This window comes from Pseudonaja textilis, chromosome 2 (assembly GCF_049901715.1).
Source record: "Pseudonaja textilis isolate UNSWEBS1 chromosome 2, rPseTex1.2, whole genome shotgun sequence".
Lineage (NCBI taxonomy): Eukaryota > Metazoa > Chordata > Lepidosauria > Squamata > Elapidae > Pseudonaja > Pseudonaja textilis.
In genome coordinates this window covers 132,354,489-132,376,424 of record NC_141991.1, presented here as the reverse complement: position 1 = coordinate 132,376,424, position 21,936 = coordinate 132,354,489, and the positions used below count along the sequence as shown (strand labels likewise).

The 21,936-nt window shown below is 42.5% G+C and overlaps 1 protein-coding gene across 3 annotated transcripts in view; it reads right to left on the bottom strand.

Annotated features, from left to right (window-relative positions):
- AGAP2 (ArfGAP with GTPase domain, ankyrin repeat and PH domain 2) overlaps nt 1–21,936 on the bottom strand; it is a 172,882-nt gene that overhangs the window by 13,076 nt on the left and 137,870 nt on the right. For 2 of the 3 annotated variants that reach the window (XM_087925312.1, XM_087925311.1), the window contains exons 6-15: nt 20,979–21,113; nt 19,423–19,520; nt 17,017–17,169; nt 14,567–14,653; nt 14,049–14,153; nt 12,548–12,710; nt 9,482–9,583; nt 9,192–9,338; nt 4,597–4,748; nt 1,545–1,635 (exon numbers count right to left, since the gene is read on the bottom strand). In XM_087925312.1, the coding sequence (XP_087781438.1) occupies nt 1,545–1,635; nt 4,597–4,748; nt 9,192–9,338; nt 9,482–9,583; nt 12,548–12,710; nt 14,049–14,153; nt 14,567–14,653; nt 17,017–17,169; nt 19,423–19,520; nt 20,979–21,113 (1,233 nt within the window). Of the gene's footprint in view, nt 1–1,544; nt 1,636–4,596; nt 4,749–7,291; nt 7,352–9,191; nt 9,339–9,481; nt 9,584–12,547; nt 12,711–14,048; nt 14,154–14,566; nt 14,654–17,016; nt 17,170–19,422; nt 19,521–20,978; nt 21,114–21,936 lie in introns of all 3 variants that reach the window. The other variant, XM_026714716.2, reaches the window with a different exon arrangement.

The following is a 21,936-nucleotide window of genomic DNA, read 5'->3' as shown; positions in this document are numbered from 1 at the left end:
AGGGCAGGATCTGGAAGAGGGAGGACACTGCCTGGAATTAAAAAGAATCTAAAGTAAAACTTCAATAAGACTTCTAAAAGATACATTTTAACTGAAACTTTGCAACTAAATAGTAACCCCAGGAAGAGAAGGTGGAAAAAAAGAGCAAAAAAGAAACAGCTTGCGTGTATTTGGATTATTTGGTGATCTTTGGATTTTTGGTTATTATATTTGAATGACTAAAATCAATCGGGTGGTTGTTTAAAAATGTATACAATGGCACCACTTCTGGATGAATTGAAAATGGAACTTAAAAAGTACAAAGAAGATGCACAAGAAGGAAAGGGTTCTTTTGGCTTCGTTTTTCAATTCTTAGAAATGGAGATTTGGAACTACGAAAAACAACAAGAAAAGACTGCAAAACAAGAAGAGTGGGACAAAGAAGAAGCCATCTTTAATGAACAAGTAATTCTATGTGGGGAAGAAAAAGGAAAGGGGGGAAAGAGAATGGAGAACTTAAGACTTAAAAAAACAACCAAAGAAAAGAAAACTAATTCAAAAAATAAGTATAATACTGGAAAGCAACAGAAAAGGGGAATACAGAAGAGAGAAATACAGGTAGAGAGACAAGGGGGTAGCTACAAAGGACCGGAGCAAGATATAGAGAAACAGGATCTATTTAGAGATAATGGGTGAAAATCTAACTGAAAAAGGGATTCTGTAAAGGTACATAAGGTTGTATTGTTATATTAGTAATAGAAATAATTTTAGAAAATTGGAAACAACGTATGATTAAAATGAGGGATAAAATAATTAGTGTAATTTAGTGAAATGTTTGTGAATAAAATAAGTGAAATAAAATAAATGAGAAAATTGAATTAGGAAGAAACGGGAACATTTTAATTAGTTAATGTTTTATAAAATATAAGTGAAGAGGGGGGAATTAACTATGGAAAGCTTATAATTGTTCCCATAGAAGTATGATATTTAATTGAAAAGTAATGTTAAAGATGTTAAGACTTTAATGAATATTAATATTAATGATAGAATTGAATTGGAATGGAATGTTGTTTTATTTATATACATTTATAATTTTTTTTCTTTTTTTTAAGAATACAGTGTGTATTTTAAGAATGTACCAAGAAGAACCCAAATGGAAGTTATGTATTATATTGAATGTTACAACTTTAGGGAAAAGATATAAAGGCGTCAAACTCCAATCAGTAACTACAGGAGAAATTTTGTTTAATGAGAAAAGATAATAGTTAATTGAAACAGGATAGACAAAAAATATAAATACAATGATTTAAATTGAGATGAGATAATTAAAATAAAATTGAGAAAATTAAAAGAGGGGAGAAGCTATGCAGAAAATGTAAAATAGTAATAAGATATGGAGTAGAATATAAAAATGAGCATGAATCTGAATTTGTGTCTGTACGAAGAAATGTAACCTGGGATTACGCTACTTTCAAAAAAGATGTTTTATTTGTATTTTTTTTCTCTTTGTGAAAACTCAAATAAAATTTACAAAAAAAAAAAAGTCTGAATGGCCACATACTTACTTAATGCCCCACAATCCACACACAAAGAATTTCCTTTGGCATTTCGGATAGCCTGGATTGCCACAGCTTCACTCTGGCTGTCCATCCGGGCCTGTTGGCGAGACAGAAGACAGATAGATGCTAAAATGTCCATTGTTTCAGGGGTTACTTCACAGATCACCCTAATTCTGACTGAGGCCTTGCAAGACTGGGTAAGCTATTGTCTGCTATTTCTTGAAACCCATCTTCCAAACCTGCATGAAATTTTTGGATTATGCTTCATTTCCATTGTCAGATACAAAAGGATCCCTGAGGATATGCTCCCTTCCCTACAATTTTTTATGTTTGATATGAAAAGAATGAATGATATAAGCTGCCCAGAGTTACTTCGAAATGAGATGGGCACTGGGCAGCAAATTTAAAGGAAACAAACAAATTAATTAATTAAAATGAATCACAAAAGAGAGCATCCTTTTCAGCAGGTCATAGTCTATGGGAATATTCACAAAAAGAAACCCTGTTTTCCTTCTCCACTAGATCAGTCCATTTTCTTCCAATTTTGGGTGTGTGATTGGCTTCTATTTGTCTTGCTTTTAAAAAGTTTGTGTGAATTATAGCGCTTGTTTCAAATGTGCTGGAATTGCAACACAACCATTAATTAACCATTAATCATTTGCAAATAATGCTCAAACTCTTCTTACCAAGATCACAGCATTATGACTGGGCTAAATCACTTTGAGTGATAGAAGGAAGGAAGGAAGGAAGGAAGGAAGGAAGGAAGGGAGGAAGGAAGGAAGGAAGGAAGGAAGGAAGGAAGGAAGGAAGGAAGGAAGGAAGGAAGGAAAAAGGTAGATATGCCAGGTAGCTCAAATGCTTCTGCCTAAGACATTGAAATTATATGCATAAATGTTTTAATGGAAAATAATGCGTTTGTCTGAATCCCACAGTTGAAAAAAAATAGATTTAGTCAATAAAATAAAAAATGTAATAATATTTAACACTAATATGTAATACTTTGCAAATGTTATTGTGTAATATTTTGCAAACTTCCTTTTATAATTATTGGTTAATTACGGTTATTCGTTATTCCTTTAAAATGTTGTATGCTAATTCAAGTTAGGCCTAGATTTATCTTCCCAGCCTGTTTCCCAACTCTCATTCTAATAAGTTGTTCTCTTTGTGTGGTGAATCCCCACATTAGAGACATGATCTCTGTTTAAAACAACTTCTTTGTCTGTTTATTCTTTCCTTCTGGACTTTCTGGGCCTTCAGAGTTCAACCATCTGACTAAGGTTTTCTTATATGTTCAAATGTCTCTTCATTCTGCCTTGTTCCCTGACATCCATTGTATGTGATGATTACTGGAATGATAGCATTGGAAGATAAACAACTTACAGCCATTTGTAAACGACCATACAAAGTTACAACAGCATTGAAAAAATGGACTTTCACACATTTTTGTGCGAAAGTCACTTTTTCACCCTTACAGCAGTTACATAATCCCCATCGTCACATGATTAAAATTTGGACGCTGGGCAACTGGCATGTATTTATGACAGTTCACTGTCTCAGGGTCAGGTGATCACCAGCTGTAACCTTTCCAGCCAGTTTCTGACAAGCAAAGACAATGAGGGAAGCCATATTCGTTTAATGACTAAATGATTCATTTAAAAACTACAGTGATTCACTGTGGCAAAAAAAGGTCGCAAAATGGGCCCAAACTCAACAACTGCCTTGCTTAACAATGGAAATTTGGCGCTCAATTGTAGCTGTAAATCAAGGACTATCTGTACTGCAACTGAAAAACCAGCCTTTCTGGTGCTGAAGAAGAGAATTTCCTATAGGCCCATGAACACTTTTTTGCAGCTGTAATTTGCTGTCGTCTGTAATTTGCAGATGCCAAGAAAGTCAAACCTTTTTTTAATGCATCCTCCTTTCCCCCCAGATGTCCTCCTTTCCAATTGTCTATGCTCTCCTTTGCCTCCTCAGATATCTGGTAATCCTAATATGGATAGTGCTCTATAAATCAATCAATTGATTGATCAATCAATCAGCACAGAGTTGGAAGGGACCTTGGAGGCCTTATAGCCCAACCCCCTGCTCAAGCAGGACCCTATACCCATGATGGAGAACCTATGGCACGTATGCCACAGGTGGCAAGCACAGCCATTTGTGGTGGTACATGAGCCGCAGGCAAACTTACCTCACTGCGCATGTGCGCACCTCACAGCTGATTTTTTGGCTGGTTTGAGGCTTTTTCGGCTTCCCAGAGGCTTGGAAAAAGCCTCTGCAGCTTTGCGGACCAAATATAGGCCTGTTTCATCACTTCCTGTAATACTGGAAGTGATGAAACGGCTTATTATTTGGCCCGCAAAGCCTGCAGAGGCCTTTTTCAAGCCTCTGGCAGGCCGAAAAAGGCCTCAAACTAGCTAAAAATCACTGTGAGGCACAGTGCAGGTAAAGGGGCAGCGGGGGGGAGGATTGTGTGCGCATGTGCAGGGGGCGTGGGGGGGAACACGTGCATTGCCTTCTGGGCGCACAGAATTTTTGGCGCAGTGGTGGCTAACCAAAAAGGTTAGCCACCACTGCCCTATACCATGTCAGACACCTGCCTATCCAGTCTCTTCTTAAAAACCTCCAGTGATGAAGCACCCACAACTTCTGAAAGCAAGCTATCCCGCTTGTTAATTGTCCTCACTCTTAGGAAGTTTCTCCTTAGTTTTAGGTTGCTTCTCTCCTTGATTAGTTTCCATCCATTGTTTCTCATCCTGCCTTCAGGTGCTTTGGAAAATAAGTTGACCCCTCTCCTCTTTGTGGCAGCCCCTCAAATATTAGAGTGCCATCATGTCTCCCCTAGTTCCTTCTTTTCTCTAGAATGGCCATACCCAGGTCCCGCAATCATTCTTCATAAGTTTTCTCTCCAGGCCTTTAATCGTCTAAGTTGCTCTTCTTTGCCCTTTCCCCCCAAAGTCTCTTTTTTTGTAATGGCCAAAATCACAACAGCCTTACAGGCAATCAATACTTAAAGGCAGGCTTCAATAGGGAAAGGGACAGCAGGGTGGTCAATCAATACCTTGTTCTTGCTACTTTCACAGCACTGCAAGCTGGCCAAGATCTGGCTCTCGATCGCTTGGACCCAGGAATCTCTTTCCTCAAAGCTGTTGGCCTCGAAGTGCCACGTCTGTCCTGTGCTGGAGACGATGATGAATTCAAAGTTCTCTTCCTCTGCGGATGTAAAAGAGTGGCGCTCAGGCATAACGAAATGATACCTTTCCCTGAAGTTCGAACCGTCTTACAGTCACAAACTGGTGTTGGGGCAAAATCTGGGGGTTGGGGAAGGACATTCGGAAGTTAAACGAACACAAAAGAGGATGGTGTGGCTTTTTTTTTTTTTTTTAGCACAGACGCTTGAGAAAAGTTGTAGGGAGATGATCTATTAGTATTAGAGACACAATTATCTATCATTGACGCAGGCCGACATTTTAAATTCACAAACAGCAAGTACCTGAAAGAATTCTACATGGATGCTCTCCTTTCTGGGTGGGGAAAGTTCCATTTATTCTATCAGCACCTCATCAACCCACAGGTTATTTACTATTTTAAAGTGATTTAGGGAGCACTTTTAATCTGCAGAGCACTCCTATGTGTTTGCTTGCTCCAGTACTATAGGCTTAAGTGGCTCAATCCCTGAATTAGAGAGCAGAGTTAGTGTGTGGAAACACAACACTCTACCCCGTGGTTCTATAGGATAAGGGAGGTTTCGACTCCTCTTTTCCCTGTCTCACACTTTGTTTTGAACATAGATGGAATAGGGGGCCACTTGAGAGCTAGCCAGAACGGCAAGCTCAGGAGGCAGGAAATGGCCAGCGCATGGCAATCAATGATGGCCAGGCTTGCAATTCCTCAATAGTTGAGGGCTCTGACGGGAACCAGGGCTGTGGTGAGGGGCAGAATTTTCTATAATCAAGCCCAAGCCATGGGTGAGGTAGGGCAGGGGAGTGTGCTGATTGCATAAAAATAAATTCTTGCAGTGTTAGCTTCCTTTCTCTTCCTTTTGCGGGAGAATCAGGGCAGAGAAGTGGGAATTAATTGGTTGGAATGGTAAAGGATCACAATCCAGCTGAGATAAAAGTGCTTAAGCATCCCTTGAGATTGGGAAAGCCGTAGCACTTTTATCTCGGATGGATCACTTTTATGTCACATGGATCAGATTCTATTTTGCCCCCACCATTGTCTTTGCTGTGTGAGTCGTGAAGGTTAGAGGTGGAACTCTCGCCTCACAATCAGGAGGCTATGAGTTTGATCCTAGGCAGAGTCGGATATTTCTCTCTCTGGGCACGTTGAGAAGATATCTGCTGAATATACCTCCACATTGTCAATAGGAAGGGCATCCGGCCAGTAAACACTCAGCTCCATTCAGTTGCCCAGACTTCACCCCGCAAGGGATTATGGGGTTGTTAAAAGAGGAAGATTGTCTTTGCTATGTAAAGCTTCAAAATCAAAGACCACAGTGGGGGCAAAAATTCAAAGTTATTTCTAATGCCAGTGGTGGAATACTGAAGAAACTGATTATCACTGGACTTGGAACAGGAAATCCAGGGTTCAAATCTTCACTCAGTGGTCCATGACCATTTCTTCTGGGAAGAATAATTAAGGAAATGGAAATGGAGGGCCTGTGAGAGTCTGGGGAAAGGGCTATACCTGCATCAGCCTAAAGGACCAAGGGATTTCTGCCTGTTCCCACTCCTCAACAGGTCAAATGACTCTACCACTGTCAGAATAACCTGCAAAATGTATCAGTTTTTACGTACCTTGGAACTGCTACAAATTTACTATCGTGTGTGTGTGTGTGTCTATACTTTATATATATATATATAAAGTGTATATATATACTTTATATATATATATAAAGTTTTCGTGGGTACTTACATGTATGGTATTCAGCTTTGTTCGGGTATTTTCCCACATCATTATAGTTGTGCTTTTAAAGTTGTAGCAACGTTTCGGCAGAATCTCATCTGCCATCATCAGGCTTCTGTATTGTGTTCGTGTGTGTGTGCATGTGTATGTATGTGTGTGTGTGTGTATGTGTGTGTGTGTGTATGTGTATATATATATATATATATATATATATATATATATATATATATATATATATATATATATATCTCGTAGATTTTCACAGGTACAGGTATGTAGGTCTAGGTATGTTCGGGTCTTTTCCCGTGTAAGATTAAGAGTATCTTGGCGATGTTTTGGTGAGGTCCCACTCGCCATCCTCAGGCTGGTGCTTTCGGCTTCGTGCCAGTACCTCGCCGAAACATCACCAAGATACTCTTAATCTTACACATCATATGCACATGTTGGGAAAGTACTCTGAGCTAGAATACAACCTTCTGTTGTTTTGGCTGCACTCAGTAGGAGACCCTAATAGTACTGGAAAAGTTGCCTTCCAGGGAATCTACTGATTTTTATGGCCCTGTTTATTTGCACTTTTGGGGTTCATCTGATGATCTGACTGATATTCCTCCCAAAGGGGTTCTGACTGAAAAACTCCCATTCTGAAAGAATTCTGGGAATTTAACCCTTTTGGGGGGAAATGGAGGTACGGGGGGGGGAAGGGGATCAATTGTACACACTCTTGTTGGCCTGGGGATGGTCAGACATCAAAGCAGGGCGCACGTCACAAAGTAAGCACAACTGCATGCAATGGGTGCCATGGCACACACAGAAAAAAAGAGCCCACACCTGCCACCGCCGCTCATTACCTGTTTTATAAATATTTCTTAAACTACCAAAGGTTTTTAATTTCCACATTTTACGCTTGGCTGCAGTGGGTCCGGAGGGGAAGCAGGAAGCGAGAGGCAGAGAAAGAGAAGGGAGGAAAAGAAGAAAGGGGAGAGAGTTCAGAGGAGGAAAAGGAAAATAATTAAAAAAAAAAAAGCAGAGGCTATCAGAACTCCCAGACCCCTGGATGCGGGTGCCAGTGGAGTGGTGGTGGTGGATGCGTGAAGCACTGCGAGGGACAGTGAGGGAGAAAGCTGTGAAGGGCACGGCCTTGTGTGGTGCAGACTCAGAGCGGAAGTGAAAGGTTTGCAACGGCTGCTTAGTGCAGACAGAGCTAAGAGGAAAGGGTGGGAACGGGCCACTCCTCTGACCATGGCCCAACCCTTCCTCGAAAGGAGAGGACCGTTCCTTTCCTTTCCAGGGGTTGCAAGAGGCAACATGGCCTTCCCTCAGCCTTGGCTAAGAGGCTCCTCACTGAATTCCCCTCACTGATTCCCATGCTACTTTTCCCCTCACCCAGTCAGGCTTGATGAAAACAATAATCTCTGCCTTTGAATAAACATCGGGAGGCATTCTTTGACTTCTGTGCCTCTGGCACCCCAACCATCTTGGTTATGTTTCAATTCAGGCAATAACCATCACCGTTCAAGCATTCCTCCCTTCCTGAAACCGAGAGACAGGATCCAGTGCAACCCCCAGAACTGTGGAAATGCTGGATCCTGAAGCAAACATGACCCTCCCACTTCTTCTTCTTTTTTTTTTTAAGTGCTAACTACATATCGATAGTCCTTGACTTACAACCACTATTGGGACTGGAGCTTCAGTTGCTAAGCAATGCAGTCGTACCTGATTTTATAATCTTTCTTTTTTTTTTTTTGGTGCTATGGTTGTTAAAGTGAATCCAGCTTCTCTCCATTGACTTTGCTTTGTCAGAAGCTGGCTGGGAAAGTTGCAAAGGGCGATCGCATGACCAGGGGGACACGGCGACCGTTGTGAACACTTGCCGACTGCTGAAATGGGGATCGTGTGATTGTTAAGAACGCTGCAACAGTCGTAAGTTGTAAGTCACGTCTTTCAGCGCCACTGTCACTGTGAATGAACGCTCGTAAGCTGAGGACTACCTGGCTAATACGTTGCCTAATTCAAGACTCTCTTATCAGTAGAAGAGAGTCTTCGCTCTCCTGACACCCCAGCAGATATAGGATCTGGAATCAAGGACTGCCCCCCCAAAATGGCTTTGTTTACTGTCAACGGTAGCAGGGCAAGCAGAGGTGCTATTCAGCAGGTTCTGAACCAGTTCTGGAGAACCAGTAGCGGAAATTTTGAGTAGTTTGGAGAACCGGCAAATACCACCTCTGACTGGAGATTTTACAGTCTCCTTCCACCCGCCATGCCCACCAAGCCACGTCCACAGAACCCGTAGTAAAAAAAAATGTGAATCCCACCACTGAGGGCAATGTCTTAGTTGTTTGGCTTTGTATAGAGACATCTTAAAGATACCCATTATGACGGCAGACCAGCCTTAATTGCCATGGGAGAGAAAAGCCTTTTCTGCATTAAAAACAATTTCACTATAATGCATAGGCATTAAAAAAAAGAAGAAGAAGCAAAAGGATCTCTTGGGATCCCCCCCTCCCCCCCAGCTGGCGGGGCCATTGGTTGTCTCGGCTGAACGTTCTGACCGGCGCAGACTCCCAAGAAGGAGAGAGCACAAAGCTGAGGAAAAATCCCTCTGGAGATGCCCCTCTAGTTTTTCTGCCCCTTTAAAAACCACGATGTTCTAATGTGCCCGTTGGAAAAGCCCAAACTGTGGTTTAAAAAAAAAAAAAAGGACTCTTCTCAACTTTTCCAAATCATGAATGAGCAGCAGAGGCCTCTTACCCTCCGCCTGCCCTGCGGATCCCTCAGTTTTAGATGGTGTGGCGAGCTTCTTCCGCCTGTGTTTCTTTCTGTCAATCATAGGAGATGGAGGCGGGTCTTTGCCACTGCTGCCAGGACTGGATAGTCCTTCTGCAGCCATGGATACTTCTGCAGGAACAGGTAGGAGAAACAATGGGTTGTGTCTTCTGGCTAATCTTTCTCACCGGATCAGAGAGAGGCTAGCCTTTCCTGGTACCCTCTCCGCTCCGGGAGGGGTGGGGGTGGGGCTTCTGGTTGTGTTCTGAACTTACCAGCTTTGGAAGAAGATACCGAGCGCTGCAAACGCTCCGGTTTGCCTAAGAGCTTGACTGCCGGGTCAACTGGAGGATTCAGCAGGCCTGGACTAGGGCTAGCTATGGAGAAGAAGGAACAAGCAGGCGGACCTGTTAGAATCAGAATGTAGCTGCTTTGGTCTTGCTACCATATTTTACATCTCAGATCTGTTTGATCTTAAATGGCCCATTTACTGGAGGTCTTTTAAGATGGAGAAGTGGAGAATGCGACCAGGGGTCTCTTGCATGCAAGTCGTACACACAGAAGTAAGATAAGGTTTGTAATGGGATTCTAATTTCTTTGTCCAGAGCTGAAGGACGAAGAGGACACTAGCAACCTGGAGGCGGTTAATCAAAGGGTGCTTTTATGCTGAACTTCAGAGGAATCTCATCCTACCTAGGACTGAGCCTGAAGCCATCTTCCAATTCCCCAGTGACCGTAGTAGCACATCTCCCATTGGCTACCAGTTGGTGGAAGCATTCCATGGGATGCAACTAAAGGATTCATTAGTTCTTTTAAGGATATTCTGAAGAAACGTTTGTAGCTGCCATCCTGATAATGTTGAGATAAACCAGCATTATCTCCTGCCACAGCCCCCTCCATCCAGCCTTTAAGAGGAAATTTTATTTTTTCAGGCTTATAAGCCTCTCTTGTTGATTCTAAGCAGCATCTTGGAAATTCAGATGGCAAACAAATAATGAATCATAGTTAGATTTAAAATAATAATAGAGCAAATAATAGGAAAATTTAAAAAAAAAATATTTTAATCCCCAGGAAGATCACAATCAGTAAACCAAAAATTAAAATATTCTTCCTCGCCAGAGGGAACAGGAATATCATTCCAGTCTCATGGAACAGCCAGGTTTTAAGTGTGATATCTCCTGGCGATCAACCATGTCTTCCTCAGAGGCCTTCAGGGAGTATGAGAACATTCCTGGCCTGTCTGGTATTGCTGACTCTGTTCTGCCAGCAGAACATACCTCGGCTGAGGAGAGCTCGCTGGCCATTGAGGAAGAGGAGGAGGAGCTGCCGGCCTTGGTGGATGCTAGAGTGTGCAGGGCAGAGAAGCGGAGATTGATGCCAGATTGATGGGGAAAAGGCCCCGCCCCTCCTAATGGGCTGCACTGGGAGGGGCTATTTAGCCTAACAGGCAGAGGGAGGCATTGCTGGAAGCAACGTGTGTTGATCATGGCCAGATGGTTGTGTTTCTGGGACTCTGCAGTTCTTCATGGATTTGATTCAGTTGCAGAGAGCGTTTATGTTTGTGTTTCGAGCAGCCGGTTATCTGTTGAATGGACTAAATGGCCATTGCTTGGAAGGTTAGTCTGGAGCTTGTTCATGGCTGGCTTTGCTGAAAACGACCCCTTATATTCCTGGCTTGGACAATTCCCATAACTTCTCCTTACAAGCCCTGAACCCAGGCCACTGGACTTCTTGACAAACCTCAGCGGAGGTCCCGGATGTCAGAGGGGATTTGGGGTGTTTATTTTGGGAACCTACCCAGGCAAAACCTTTATTTGTAAGACTGTTTTGGGTTTGGCTGTAAGTTTGTTTTGCTTTTGGTTATCCACTCGATCGCCAGCCAATTACTGTGCTAAGCTTGCAGCTGGGGGTTCGCTGAAAACCTGAAATAGGACTGTTTGGGGAACAAGCTGACTAAAGCTCTCTACATCAACCCTGACGTGTGGGTGAGTGGAAGCAGCACAGTAATGGACTTTCTAAAAGCCAGGAAGGAAGGGACCATTCTAATGTCTTGGCATGAGCTACTCTAGAGGAGGGAGGCAATCACTGAAAAGGAAGCTTCCAAGATCCCTGCAGACAGCTATCTCTAAGCAAAGCAACCTGGAGTGAGCCCACTGCTCAGTCTTATCCATGGCCAAACAGTCCCCCAGTTTTACCACCCATGAACAAAACAGCAAAAACATGGTGGTCATTTTAGATGACTTTTCATTTTCCCAAATAACATTCCAGCCGCTACAGAATGGGAAGGTCTCCTCCTATAGATGTCACTCTTGGATTATTATACCGTGCACAGTTTCTGCACCGGAGCTAGAGGGTAACATATGGCTTTCCAGCTTCATGAATTCAATTTGAACAATCACTTGCTTCCAATCAATGTTGTAGCTCAAACAGGAAACATTAGGAAGTTTATGTCAAATTTGATTTGGTTTGATGTTTAGCTAATTGTCCAGATTGAACATTAATCAGAATAACTGCTTATTTGATTATATTTTTTTTCCATACAGTGGGAGAAATCTGCAATAATGGCCAAAAGCCAGGAAGAGCAATGGCTTTGGATCATTCATTTGCCACATTTGCGTGAAAGAGGGAACAGTCAAAGGAGCTGTCCTTAGAGGTGCCATCCCGTATCACATTTTCAGCAGAAAGCATTTCAAGAAAAGCGCGATGCTAACAATTGACTATCTTCCCTAGGATGTAGTGTTGCAGATATGCACATAAACATGCAGTTATACAAAAAAAAATATATGTGTAGATGTCATATATACAAACTGGTTGGCTACGACGTCTTACCCTGAGCATACTAGGGAAAAAAGATTCGTGCTGAATCATATCTGCTTCCTCTCTCTTTTCCCGCTTCCTCCCAGGCAGAATTCTGTCAAGCTTTATTTAAAAGCACCACCTGTTGTTCTTCATACATTCTCTCTATCATATTCTTCTGGGCTGTCGCCACGTAAGGTTAAAGAAAAGTGTGACTATTGGCACATTGTAGTGCAAAAGGAGGAGAGGAGGAGAAAGAGCGCGGGGACTCTCCCTCCTTACTCTTACACAAAAAAACTGTAAACGAAGGCATCACAATGAATCACAGTGCGAATTCGCAAACAGTAATTATATAGACACCTAGGCTGGCAAACAGCTCGTAGTATTCCTCCCTGGGCTGTTTTAAGAGGGTCTTAGTTCCTACCGTCACAATAAGAGGGCTCTGCCACTCAGCTTGGCAGCCCTTCCCACAGTAGTGATGCCAACCAGCACCTGGGTCCTCCTCTCCCTCCCTCGCTTTGCCCGAGATAGCACAGCTCACTTACTACTGCTGTCCCCAACTCCAACGCTGCTCATGTCTTTCACCAGGCCGTTGATACTTGAGGAGGCACCACAGGCAGAGATGGCTCTGGGTGGGCGTTTGCCAGGTACTTTTACAGTGGTCCGGAGGAGGTCCATTTCTTTCCCATGGGTTCCATGGATATAATCCTGGGGAGGTAGGAAGAAGAGGTGGGAAAACTTAGGAAGCCAAACATGGGCTTTGAAATGGTCTTATTCTGGAATTCTTAACCAGCCTAATTTTATGGTTCACCTGAGAAGGTGTCTCAAACCTGTATTTCTATCCAGGTCCTGTCAGATGCTATTCACACTCATTTAGGGCAATTACCATGCACAACCCCCACCCGCAAAAGCTCTAGGACAATCCTTTCTTATCTCTGTCTATTTGGATGTATTTGATTACAACTTCCACAATCCCCAGCTATCATGAGGTTTGGCATCAAATGAAATAGGTGGAAGGAAGTAGATCCGGGGAGAGGAGTAAAATCCAAACGACATCTTGCACATTTCACAAATCAAAGATTTTTCACTGTATTCCTCAGTCAGTTTTGGCTTAAGGGATCTATGAAATGGAGCATATGGTCATATATTTGTGGTTACTTTCCTCTAAAAGAGCTCTTGCTTTGGATAAACCTGTCCCCAAATTCCCATGGAATACAATGAGAATCAATACTGGGGAATACAACACCGATCCTTCATGATGAATATAGCTTAAATAGGCTGGCCAGACTTTATGGTAACTGAAGTCCAATACTAAATGGCGCTATGCTAAGGAAAGGCTGTTTACAAGGTTGTAGTAGCTTTCTTCCTGGCAGGAAAATAATGGGCATGGATACATCCTGTAGCTGAAACCAGCCAGTTCACATCAAAGGCCGTGTTTTTCTCCCAAGGGTTCCTATCAAAATCCTACCAATTTGTTTATTCTGTGAATCAGATCAGATCATCTAGGGACACATGCAGGGGTGGGATTCTACAGGTTCGCACCTATTCGCTAGAACCGGTTGTTAACATTCTAAGCAGTTTAGAGAACCGGTTGTTAGAAGAAATTACTGGCCTAATCCTGTAAGGAAGGCAGGAAGGAAACATTCTGGTGTTGCTTACAGAAACTGCCTCTCCATTATCCCTTATTACATTCTTGGTAGGACTAGACTTCCTGTCTCAGGAACTTCTCTGGAGTTTTTTTCCCCCTCCTTTGCTGGTACTTTGCTTGTGTGGAGTGACCATTCAAAGTTACAATGGCATTGAAAAAAGTGACTTATGACCATTTTTCACACTTACGACTGTTGCAGAATCCCTACAGTCACGAGAGGCCAGGCGAGGAGATGCGTGCCTCGAGGTGAGTGATATTGAGTTGGCCACGCCCAGCCAATCACATGACCACCAAGCCATGCCCACCACCTAAGCCATGCCCACAGAACTGGCTGTTAAAAAAATTGAATCTCACCCCTGGACACATGTCATACTCTGTTCTACTGACAAGGAACTTACATTAATGCTGGGATGATAGAAGAGAAGACCATTACTGGACAGAGTGACATACTTTTTCTTCCACTCCTTATTCAGGGAATTCCCACTTCGTTTCAGCAAGAAGCTCTACCAGGAGACACAATGGTCATTAGCCAAGCCACACTTCCCTTTGTTTTGTTCACCTTAAAATATCAAAGCGGCTGGGACAGCATACACACAGTACAAGAAAACAGTAAGATTAAAACCAAGCCAAGACAACGTAAATTAAAAACAACTAACAAAGGAATGAAAGCCGCAACAAAGCTGAAGCAAAGTTAGAAACAGAGATATTTTAGAAAACGGCTTTGAATTGGAGGGGCAGGAAGGAAGACAACGGAATGCAATAAAAATAAAATAAAATCCCCCAAAGCCTGAAAAAAAATGAAGGAATTTTTGGGTAGCGTTTCAGACTTAATGAAGATTGCCCTGGGCCTTCCCTTGCTATGGCAAAGCATTAAGAGGACTGACAAACCATGCTCAAGCCAAACTGGAAGGTTTACCTGTTTGATGGGTATAGCTCTCCCACTGCCCGTGTTGTCACCTCGGCTATCCAGGCTCCGCTTCTCTGTATCACTCCCTCTGCGATTCTACAAGGAGACAATTCAAATACCTTGGCTGACTTTACGAACTGCCCAAAAGAGAACAAAAAGACTCCAGCACCTCTCCACCAGTAACTAGCACCCAGATCAGCATAGAATAAGTTCAGACTAACAATTAAGTAAGCAATACCCCAATCAAGAAACCTCTAAAGAGCCATCACTAAGCAGTCGAACAAAAGGATCCCAAAGACCAGAGGTGGTATTCAGCAGGTTCTGACCAGTTCTGGAGAACCGGTAGTGGAAATTTTGAGTGGTTCAGAGAACCAGCAAATACCACCTCTGACTGGCCCCGCCCCCATCTATTCTCTGCCTCCCGAGTCCCAGCTGATTGGCTGGGTCTTCTTTGGTTACCCTGCACAAGAGAACGGAGCTGGAAAGTAGGTCAGTGGGGTTGGGAGGGAATGGGATTTTGCAGTATCCTTCCCCTACCACGCCCACCAAGCCACGCCCACCAAGTCACACCACACCCATCAAGCCACACCCACAGAACCGATAGTAAAAAAAAATTGAATATCACCACTGCCTAAGACTGCCCCCACCCACACAAATGGGCAAGATATCAGAATATAAACTGACAGCAAACAGCATTCCTTACTAGCACTGATGATGTCCCCTAGTTAGGGTAATGAAATGTCTGCAAGAAAACAAGCAAGCTCCGAGAGCACTAACGAGCCCTTCTTTAGTCCTAGGGGTGGTGCCGTGATGGTGCAGTGGTTAGAGTGCAGTACTGCAGGCTACTTCTGCTGACTGCTGGCTGGCTGCACTTTGGCAATTTGAATCTCACCAGGCTCAAGGTTGACTCAGCCTTCCCTCCTTCCGAGGTGGGTCAAATGAGGACCCAGATTGCTGGGGGCAATAGACTGACTCTGTAAACTGCTTAGAGAGGGCTGTAAAGCACTATAAAGTGGTATATAAGTCTAAGTGCTATTGCTATTTATGAAGTGCCCTGAACTATGCTTTATTTAACCATGATTTATTGAACAAGCCATCACTGCACAAATCTATATAGTGCCCAAAAGGCTGTGCTGGTACCCTTTAACAGGAGACATTTCTATAAAAAATAATTCCAACTGAAGCACTATAAAAATGGGGTCCGCATTGTAATACAATAATATAGATGTTTGAACTTTGGCTTACATTAGCCCTTAGCTAAAAGGGGGCACCAGGTTGATTTTCCCTAGCTTAAAAACAGCATCGTCTTAACTCAAAACATTTTATAAACCAGCAATGTGTGATTCTCTAGATGTTGGATCTGGAACAAGTCTCACTATCTCTCACCATCAGCTGCACTTGTGAAGAGAACGATGGGAATTGAAAATGGTGCATATATAGCCTACTTCTGAGATCTCAATGTGTCGGTTCCTATTGAAGTCTGTTTGTTTTTCTTTTCACTGGGATTCAGCAAGACTTAATCTTAAGTGTGTGCATGTAATGGCTGTAGCCTTAGGAGACTTTTTAGTGCGCAAAGTTAAAAACTGTTTTTACGGAAACTTTCTTTGATAAACATCTCCCCTTCCTCCATGCTTTGGGCATTGTATTTACTTGTCTACCACTAGCTTATGTGAATTGCCCAAAATATACCCAACACTCTTCAATAGACATGCATTGCAGAGAAAGAGACTGATAGTAATGAGCAAGTTGCTATATCAGAAAAAGTTTTTTTTTTAAAATCTTCAGCATTATTTATCTCTTTCTCGAGACCTCCTGAGAAGAATCTGAGAACCGCCACGTGTCCCAGGAACAATTTTTAAGAGCAGGTACTGCTTTGACTGAATAATAAGAATCCCAGATACAGGAATCTGACCTCTAAAAGGCACCAAGCTAGGAACAGGCTAAGAGATATTAAAGAAAGAGGCTTCAAACATTTTGGGTCCCAGGAATGATGGCAACAACTTCGCATCATACTTGATTACTCAATTAAACATTTTTTTTTTTTTGGTGTGTGCTACACACTGAACAATAAAGTAGCCAAACAGGCTGGGCTTGTACAATAATCTACAAATCTTACCAAAATTAAGACAGGTCAAGCTTAGCATGTTTGTAACTGACTTTGTTGTGAGATCTCAGCTGCCGAGCTTGTCTATCATAAGATCATCTTTGAAAAGAGGGCTGGGAGAACAGAGAGTCAAGAAAAAGAGCTCTCAAGATTGGAAACTGCCACCTACAAGAACGGAGGCAGAGATCTAAATGACTAGGAGAGGAAAGCAGTTTTTCTTCACCCTGGATAAATCAATGAACGGTTGGAATCTTATCATGGCTGTGTCTTGTTTGACCTGACTAAGATCATCCATCCAGCCCTTGGCTTTCTCTCCTTATTCTTCTGTTCTGATGGGCTTCTGGGAGAAACTCACGGTGAACAGGCTGGTCCGGCGTTTGGTCCCACGTTGCAAGGAGCTGGGGGTGCCAATTATAGCTGAAGCCTCACTGCGCAGCTCCCGATGACTGATGTTGGGTGTGGAAGGAAGGGATGAAGAGTAGTCGCTTGTATGGCCACCATTACTCGCCTAGAAAAGAATCCAGAAAGACTAACTGCCTAAGGGAAGGAGGAGAGCACCCGTGTGAAAGTGACCATCCTGATTGCTAGGTGTTCACACGTAGTTCGACTTTGTTTTGAATATCCATGAGCATTCGCTCTCAGGTAATCATCAAATGTAACCTAGTAGAATTCTTTATTGGCCAAGTGTGATTGGACGCACAAGGAATTTGTCTTGGTGCAAATGCTCTCAGTGTACATAAAAGAAAATACACATTCGTCAAGAGTCATCAGGTACCACACTTAATAATAGTCATAAGGTACAATAGTCCTAGTGCAATGCAGGTAGTCCTTGACTTATGACCCCAATGGAGTCCCAAATGTCTGTTGTTAAGTAAGATATCTGTTAAGTGAGTTTTGCCCCATTTTATGACTTTTCTTGCCACAGTTCTTAAGGGAATTCCTGCCATTGATAAGTTAGTAACCCGGTCGTTAAGTGAATCGGGCTTCCCCTTGATTTTGCTTGTCAGAAGGTCGCAAAAGGGGATTACATGACCTTGGGACACAGCAACAGTCATAAATAAGAACCAGCCGCCAAGCATCTGAATTTTGATCACATGACCATGGGGGAAGGCTACAAAGGTTGTAACTGTGAAAAATGGTTGTAAGTCCCTTTTTTCAGTGCCGTTGTAACTTTGAACACTCCACAAAATGATCTGTTGTAAGTCGAGGACTGCCTGTATAGTATTTTCACATTTCATCTGTCATTTGCCAAAACTCTGTTGGTATGATCATGTCTCAAAAAGGTAGAGCTGCTTCCCAAAATATTTTCAGCCGTTCTGTCTGCTGCCTGAACCCAAGAATATATGCATTAAATGCATGTAATCAAACATTTCCTGCCATCATTATCATTTTTGTTATTCCTTCATATCCTCAGACTAACGTTTTGGAGGTGGTTCCTGCCTGTTGCTCTGGAGCCCATGGAGCCCAGAAATAGGCTATCCTTGCCCCATGGGAGAAAAGGCAGACCAAGGCATCTGCTCTCACAGAATGGCCACTGAACCAAAGGCAAATATCTAAAAGCCAGGGACTGTCATGTTAACTTTGCATAGAAACTGCTGGTTGGGCTCTTCTTTGCTCTTATATTGTGGTTTTAATAGGTCCTGCCTTAAGTGTTTGACAGGCAGCCTTATAATAATATTAACAACAATATATGAATGGAATGATGAATGATGTCTGCTTTAATAGTGTATTCATAATAAATATGACTGTCTTTGACCTTGCACAGGATCAGGGCAAGTTAGGCCCCAGCTTGTTTGGGAAAAGGGAAGCTATTTAAGGCATTATTTTTCTTCTTTGGTCTTCCATCTCTGGGTATTTTTGGCTGTACAAATCTCTATGGGAGTTTCTCTCTCTTTTAGTTGGGTTCTTCAAATGGTGATATAAAGCTAGAGATACAATACACCTCTAAAAAGCCAAAAGCAAAACTGGAAAGTTAAAGGGAAAATACTCCTGCACTTTTTGATCTTCCTTTCATTCACTCCTCTTGAAGGAAAAAAACCAAAACAGCATTTTCCCTCCTACTTCTATTTTCCTTCAAGCCTTCACATCTCTACATATTGCACAGATTTACCCTAGAACAACCCTTGATCAACACTACAACCTTTGTTAACCCTGTTATTCTTCCCATCTGCCAGACAGACAATTTAAAGAAGGATTTCCGTGGGATGATTCGTGAACTGCAAGATACCAGTTTTGATTTTTGATTTTGTTTGTTTTAAATATTTTTACATTAATCCCAAAACTGATTTACATTTTTTTTAATCTTTAATTTAAAAAAAAATTCATTCAGCATCTCTGGTTCAAATTTTACCTAATTGGTACTATGGCAGCTAACTTTTAAGGATATTTCCCACATGTGAGTAGCTATATCACCTGATCCAAATTCTTTGTAGTCCACATGCAATCTGTCTGTTGCAAAGCCACAATGCTCCACTCTAAATTATTTCATTATTTTGCCCGAGCAACTGGGCAAACTGTTGCAATTGCACTATAGGCAGACATTTCTCTAACCTTTGGACCCCTTTTCACCTTTTGCACAGTCCCCACATGCAAGTGATTTAAACCTCTGAGAAGAGAACCCACTGTCTTTAAAACAAGCCAGCTTCTTCCTTCTTAGATGCTAAGAACCTGGGACATTTACACCCTTTCCAAAGAGACATGATTCCTGAAAAGAAGAAAAAAAAAATACGGCCTGTGTTTGTACGAAGTAGATGCCACCCACCGGTGTAGAAACGGCTGAATGGCTGGGTGTGCTGGGCAAAGATTTGCAGGATGCAAGCAGCTGCTGTTGTTTCTTCAAGTTCACAATCTTCTGGGCAACTGGAATGGGGAGGGAGAAGAGGGGGTAGGAATGTCAAATGGTGGTGGAGGCTTTCCAAGTGCCCCATCCAAGAGCAATGGAGAGATCTGCCATAAGAGAATTGAGATTCTGTCCAATCCATTATTGTTTCCCCCCGCCCGCCTCCTTAAGGACCAGGTCACAAACTGAACACATTTTTGATACTCCACCCACTCACTGTGAACCCATCCAGCAATTATCACTTCAATGTGTTGTGATCTTGTACTAGAGGGACATATGTGAGAACATAGTCATATGCATGGGACGGATCATATGTGTCTTTCTGTGAAAAGTCCCTGATGGGAAGATAATGATCGGGTTAAAATAAGTGTGTTTAGCCTCACTCACATAGACACATTCTGAAGACGTTCTTCCCTGCAATCCTGGGTTGAACCATAAATATGCAACTCTCATATCCTTTACAACAGGGGTTCTCAACCCCCAATCTATGGACTGGTACAGGAATGCGGCATGCCAGAAATTGGGTCGTGCAATCAAGGGAAACCCCATCTGTGGGATGCAGGCAGCACACGAAACCACGCCCTTCCCCCTCCAGGCCGCAGAAAAATCTCTCTCTACAGAACCGGTCCCTGGTGCCCAAAAGGTTGTGAGCCACTGCTTTACAATACCAAGCTGATTGTTCTAGCACTTTATAGACATTTTGAAACTAAAAGCACTCAGAAAACAGCAGAACAGCCATTACAGGAATGAAACCCGTTACAGGAATGAAACTTATCCCCAGTCTCTTATCTCTGCAACTGTCAGTCTGAAGGCCCTGCATCTTGCCTCAATATTTTATGACACGAAGCATTTCCTCTGAAAATGTTGAACTCCTCCACAAGCCCTCCCTTTGCCTTTGGTTGTTGAAAGTGATGATTCTCAGGGGGCTGATAGAGTGAGAACTCAACACAAGAAGGGAAGGAGCAGCTCCAGGTCAGGTTCACACTCTCACAGTCTAGTTGTATCATGTGTGTTGAACTTTTCCCATGCTCAGAATGGTGACAGGCAGCTCCTTGGAAACAACAAATTAAGCATACTTTTTTTTGGGGGGGGGGAGGGAAGGGACATCACAAACCATGCAAACCATGGTTTGCAGGGACATCACAAGGGAAGGGACAACACAAACCATGCAAACTTAAGCTAACGGATGACACAAATTTAAACACCGGTAGAAAAATCTAAAGAGGTAGAAAGTGTGCCAGTACTATTGAGTGTGTGTTGCCTTGCTAATATGATTTCTCAGTTCTGCAGCAGACAATAGGAACCTATCATATCTAGAGTAAAATATTAAAGATACATTCTACTTGCCATATTACTTGCAAAGTTTATATGCTGGGAAGAATGTTTCTTTTCACACACCCCTGTTTTTATTGCCATGAGATACAGCCTGGCCTCCCTCTCTTCTACCGACTCAAAATACATTCTAGGTAGATATTCACCTTCACTGAAGACCCGATCAACATTCAGCCCGTAAGTGGCACAGGTTTCATAGTAGAGGCAACGGCGCATTTCTGTACATAAAGTCCGGGCTCGGGAATCTTCAATCACACGTGGATTGCTGGCACTGATTTTGTCTGAATGGAAAATAAATAAATAAATAAATAAAAATGCCCCCCTCCGTGTTTCAGGTGGAAAGAAATGCAGTGTAATCAACAGAGGTTTCTTCAAATGGTCTTGCAGAATGTGCGATAAAAATTATTTCTCTGCTTTATTAACACCCAAGCCGCATTGACTTCGTTCAAACGAAGACACATTCCATTCTTGCATTATTTCTCATGCCGTAAGCACTTAAAATATGTGTACCTAAGGCTACCCTAGAACCAGTAAAAAGGACAGCATACTTTTGCTTTGCATGAGTGAGACACATATCTGCTGGCCCATCCCTGCTCTGAGTTTTCGAACTTGTCAGCAGCACTTTGGCACAGGTGGATGTGTGACCTAGAAATAATAAACCTGCTTGGACTTAATTTTGTTTCTATGCAATCTGCCTTGAAGGATCATACTGGCTTCTTTGGAAGGCATCCAAGTCAAAGCCTTTATAAGGCATTACCAAACCCACTTCAGTGTCTGGAAAATACTAGGGCACTGGGTCATTGTTAAGTAGGTGCAGATGTCCTGAATGCTAAATGGAGTTCCTAGATCAAAGTGAGGTCTCTAATCCCACTACAGAACAGTCAGGAATCTACATACAGTATGTTATTATTATACTCGTATTCAGGAAATGGAAGCAGATCGCTTCTTTTTATGAGTGGATTGTAGATCAACCACCTAATAGAACCTCATAAACTGCACACGGATTTCCAGTGATCACATACAAGTGAAGACGCTTTGCAGTACAGAGCTATCCATAATTAGCACAAGTGGAAACTATCGTATAATTTAACAATATATATGAAA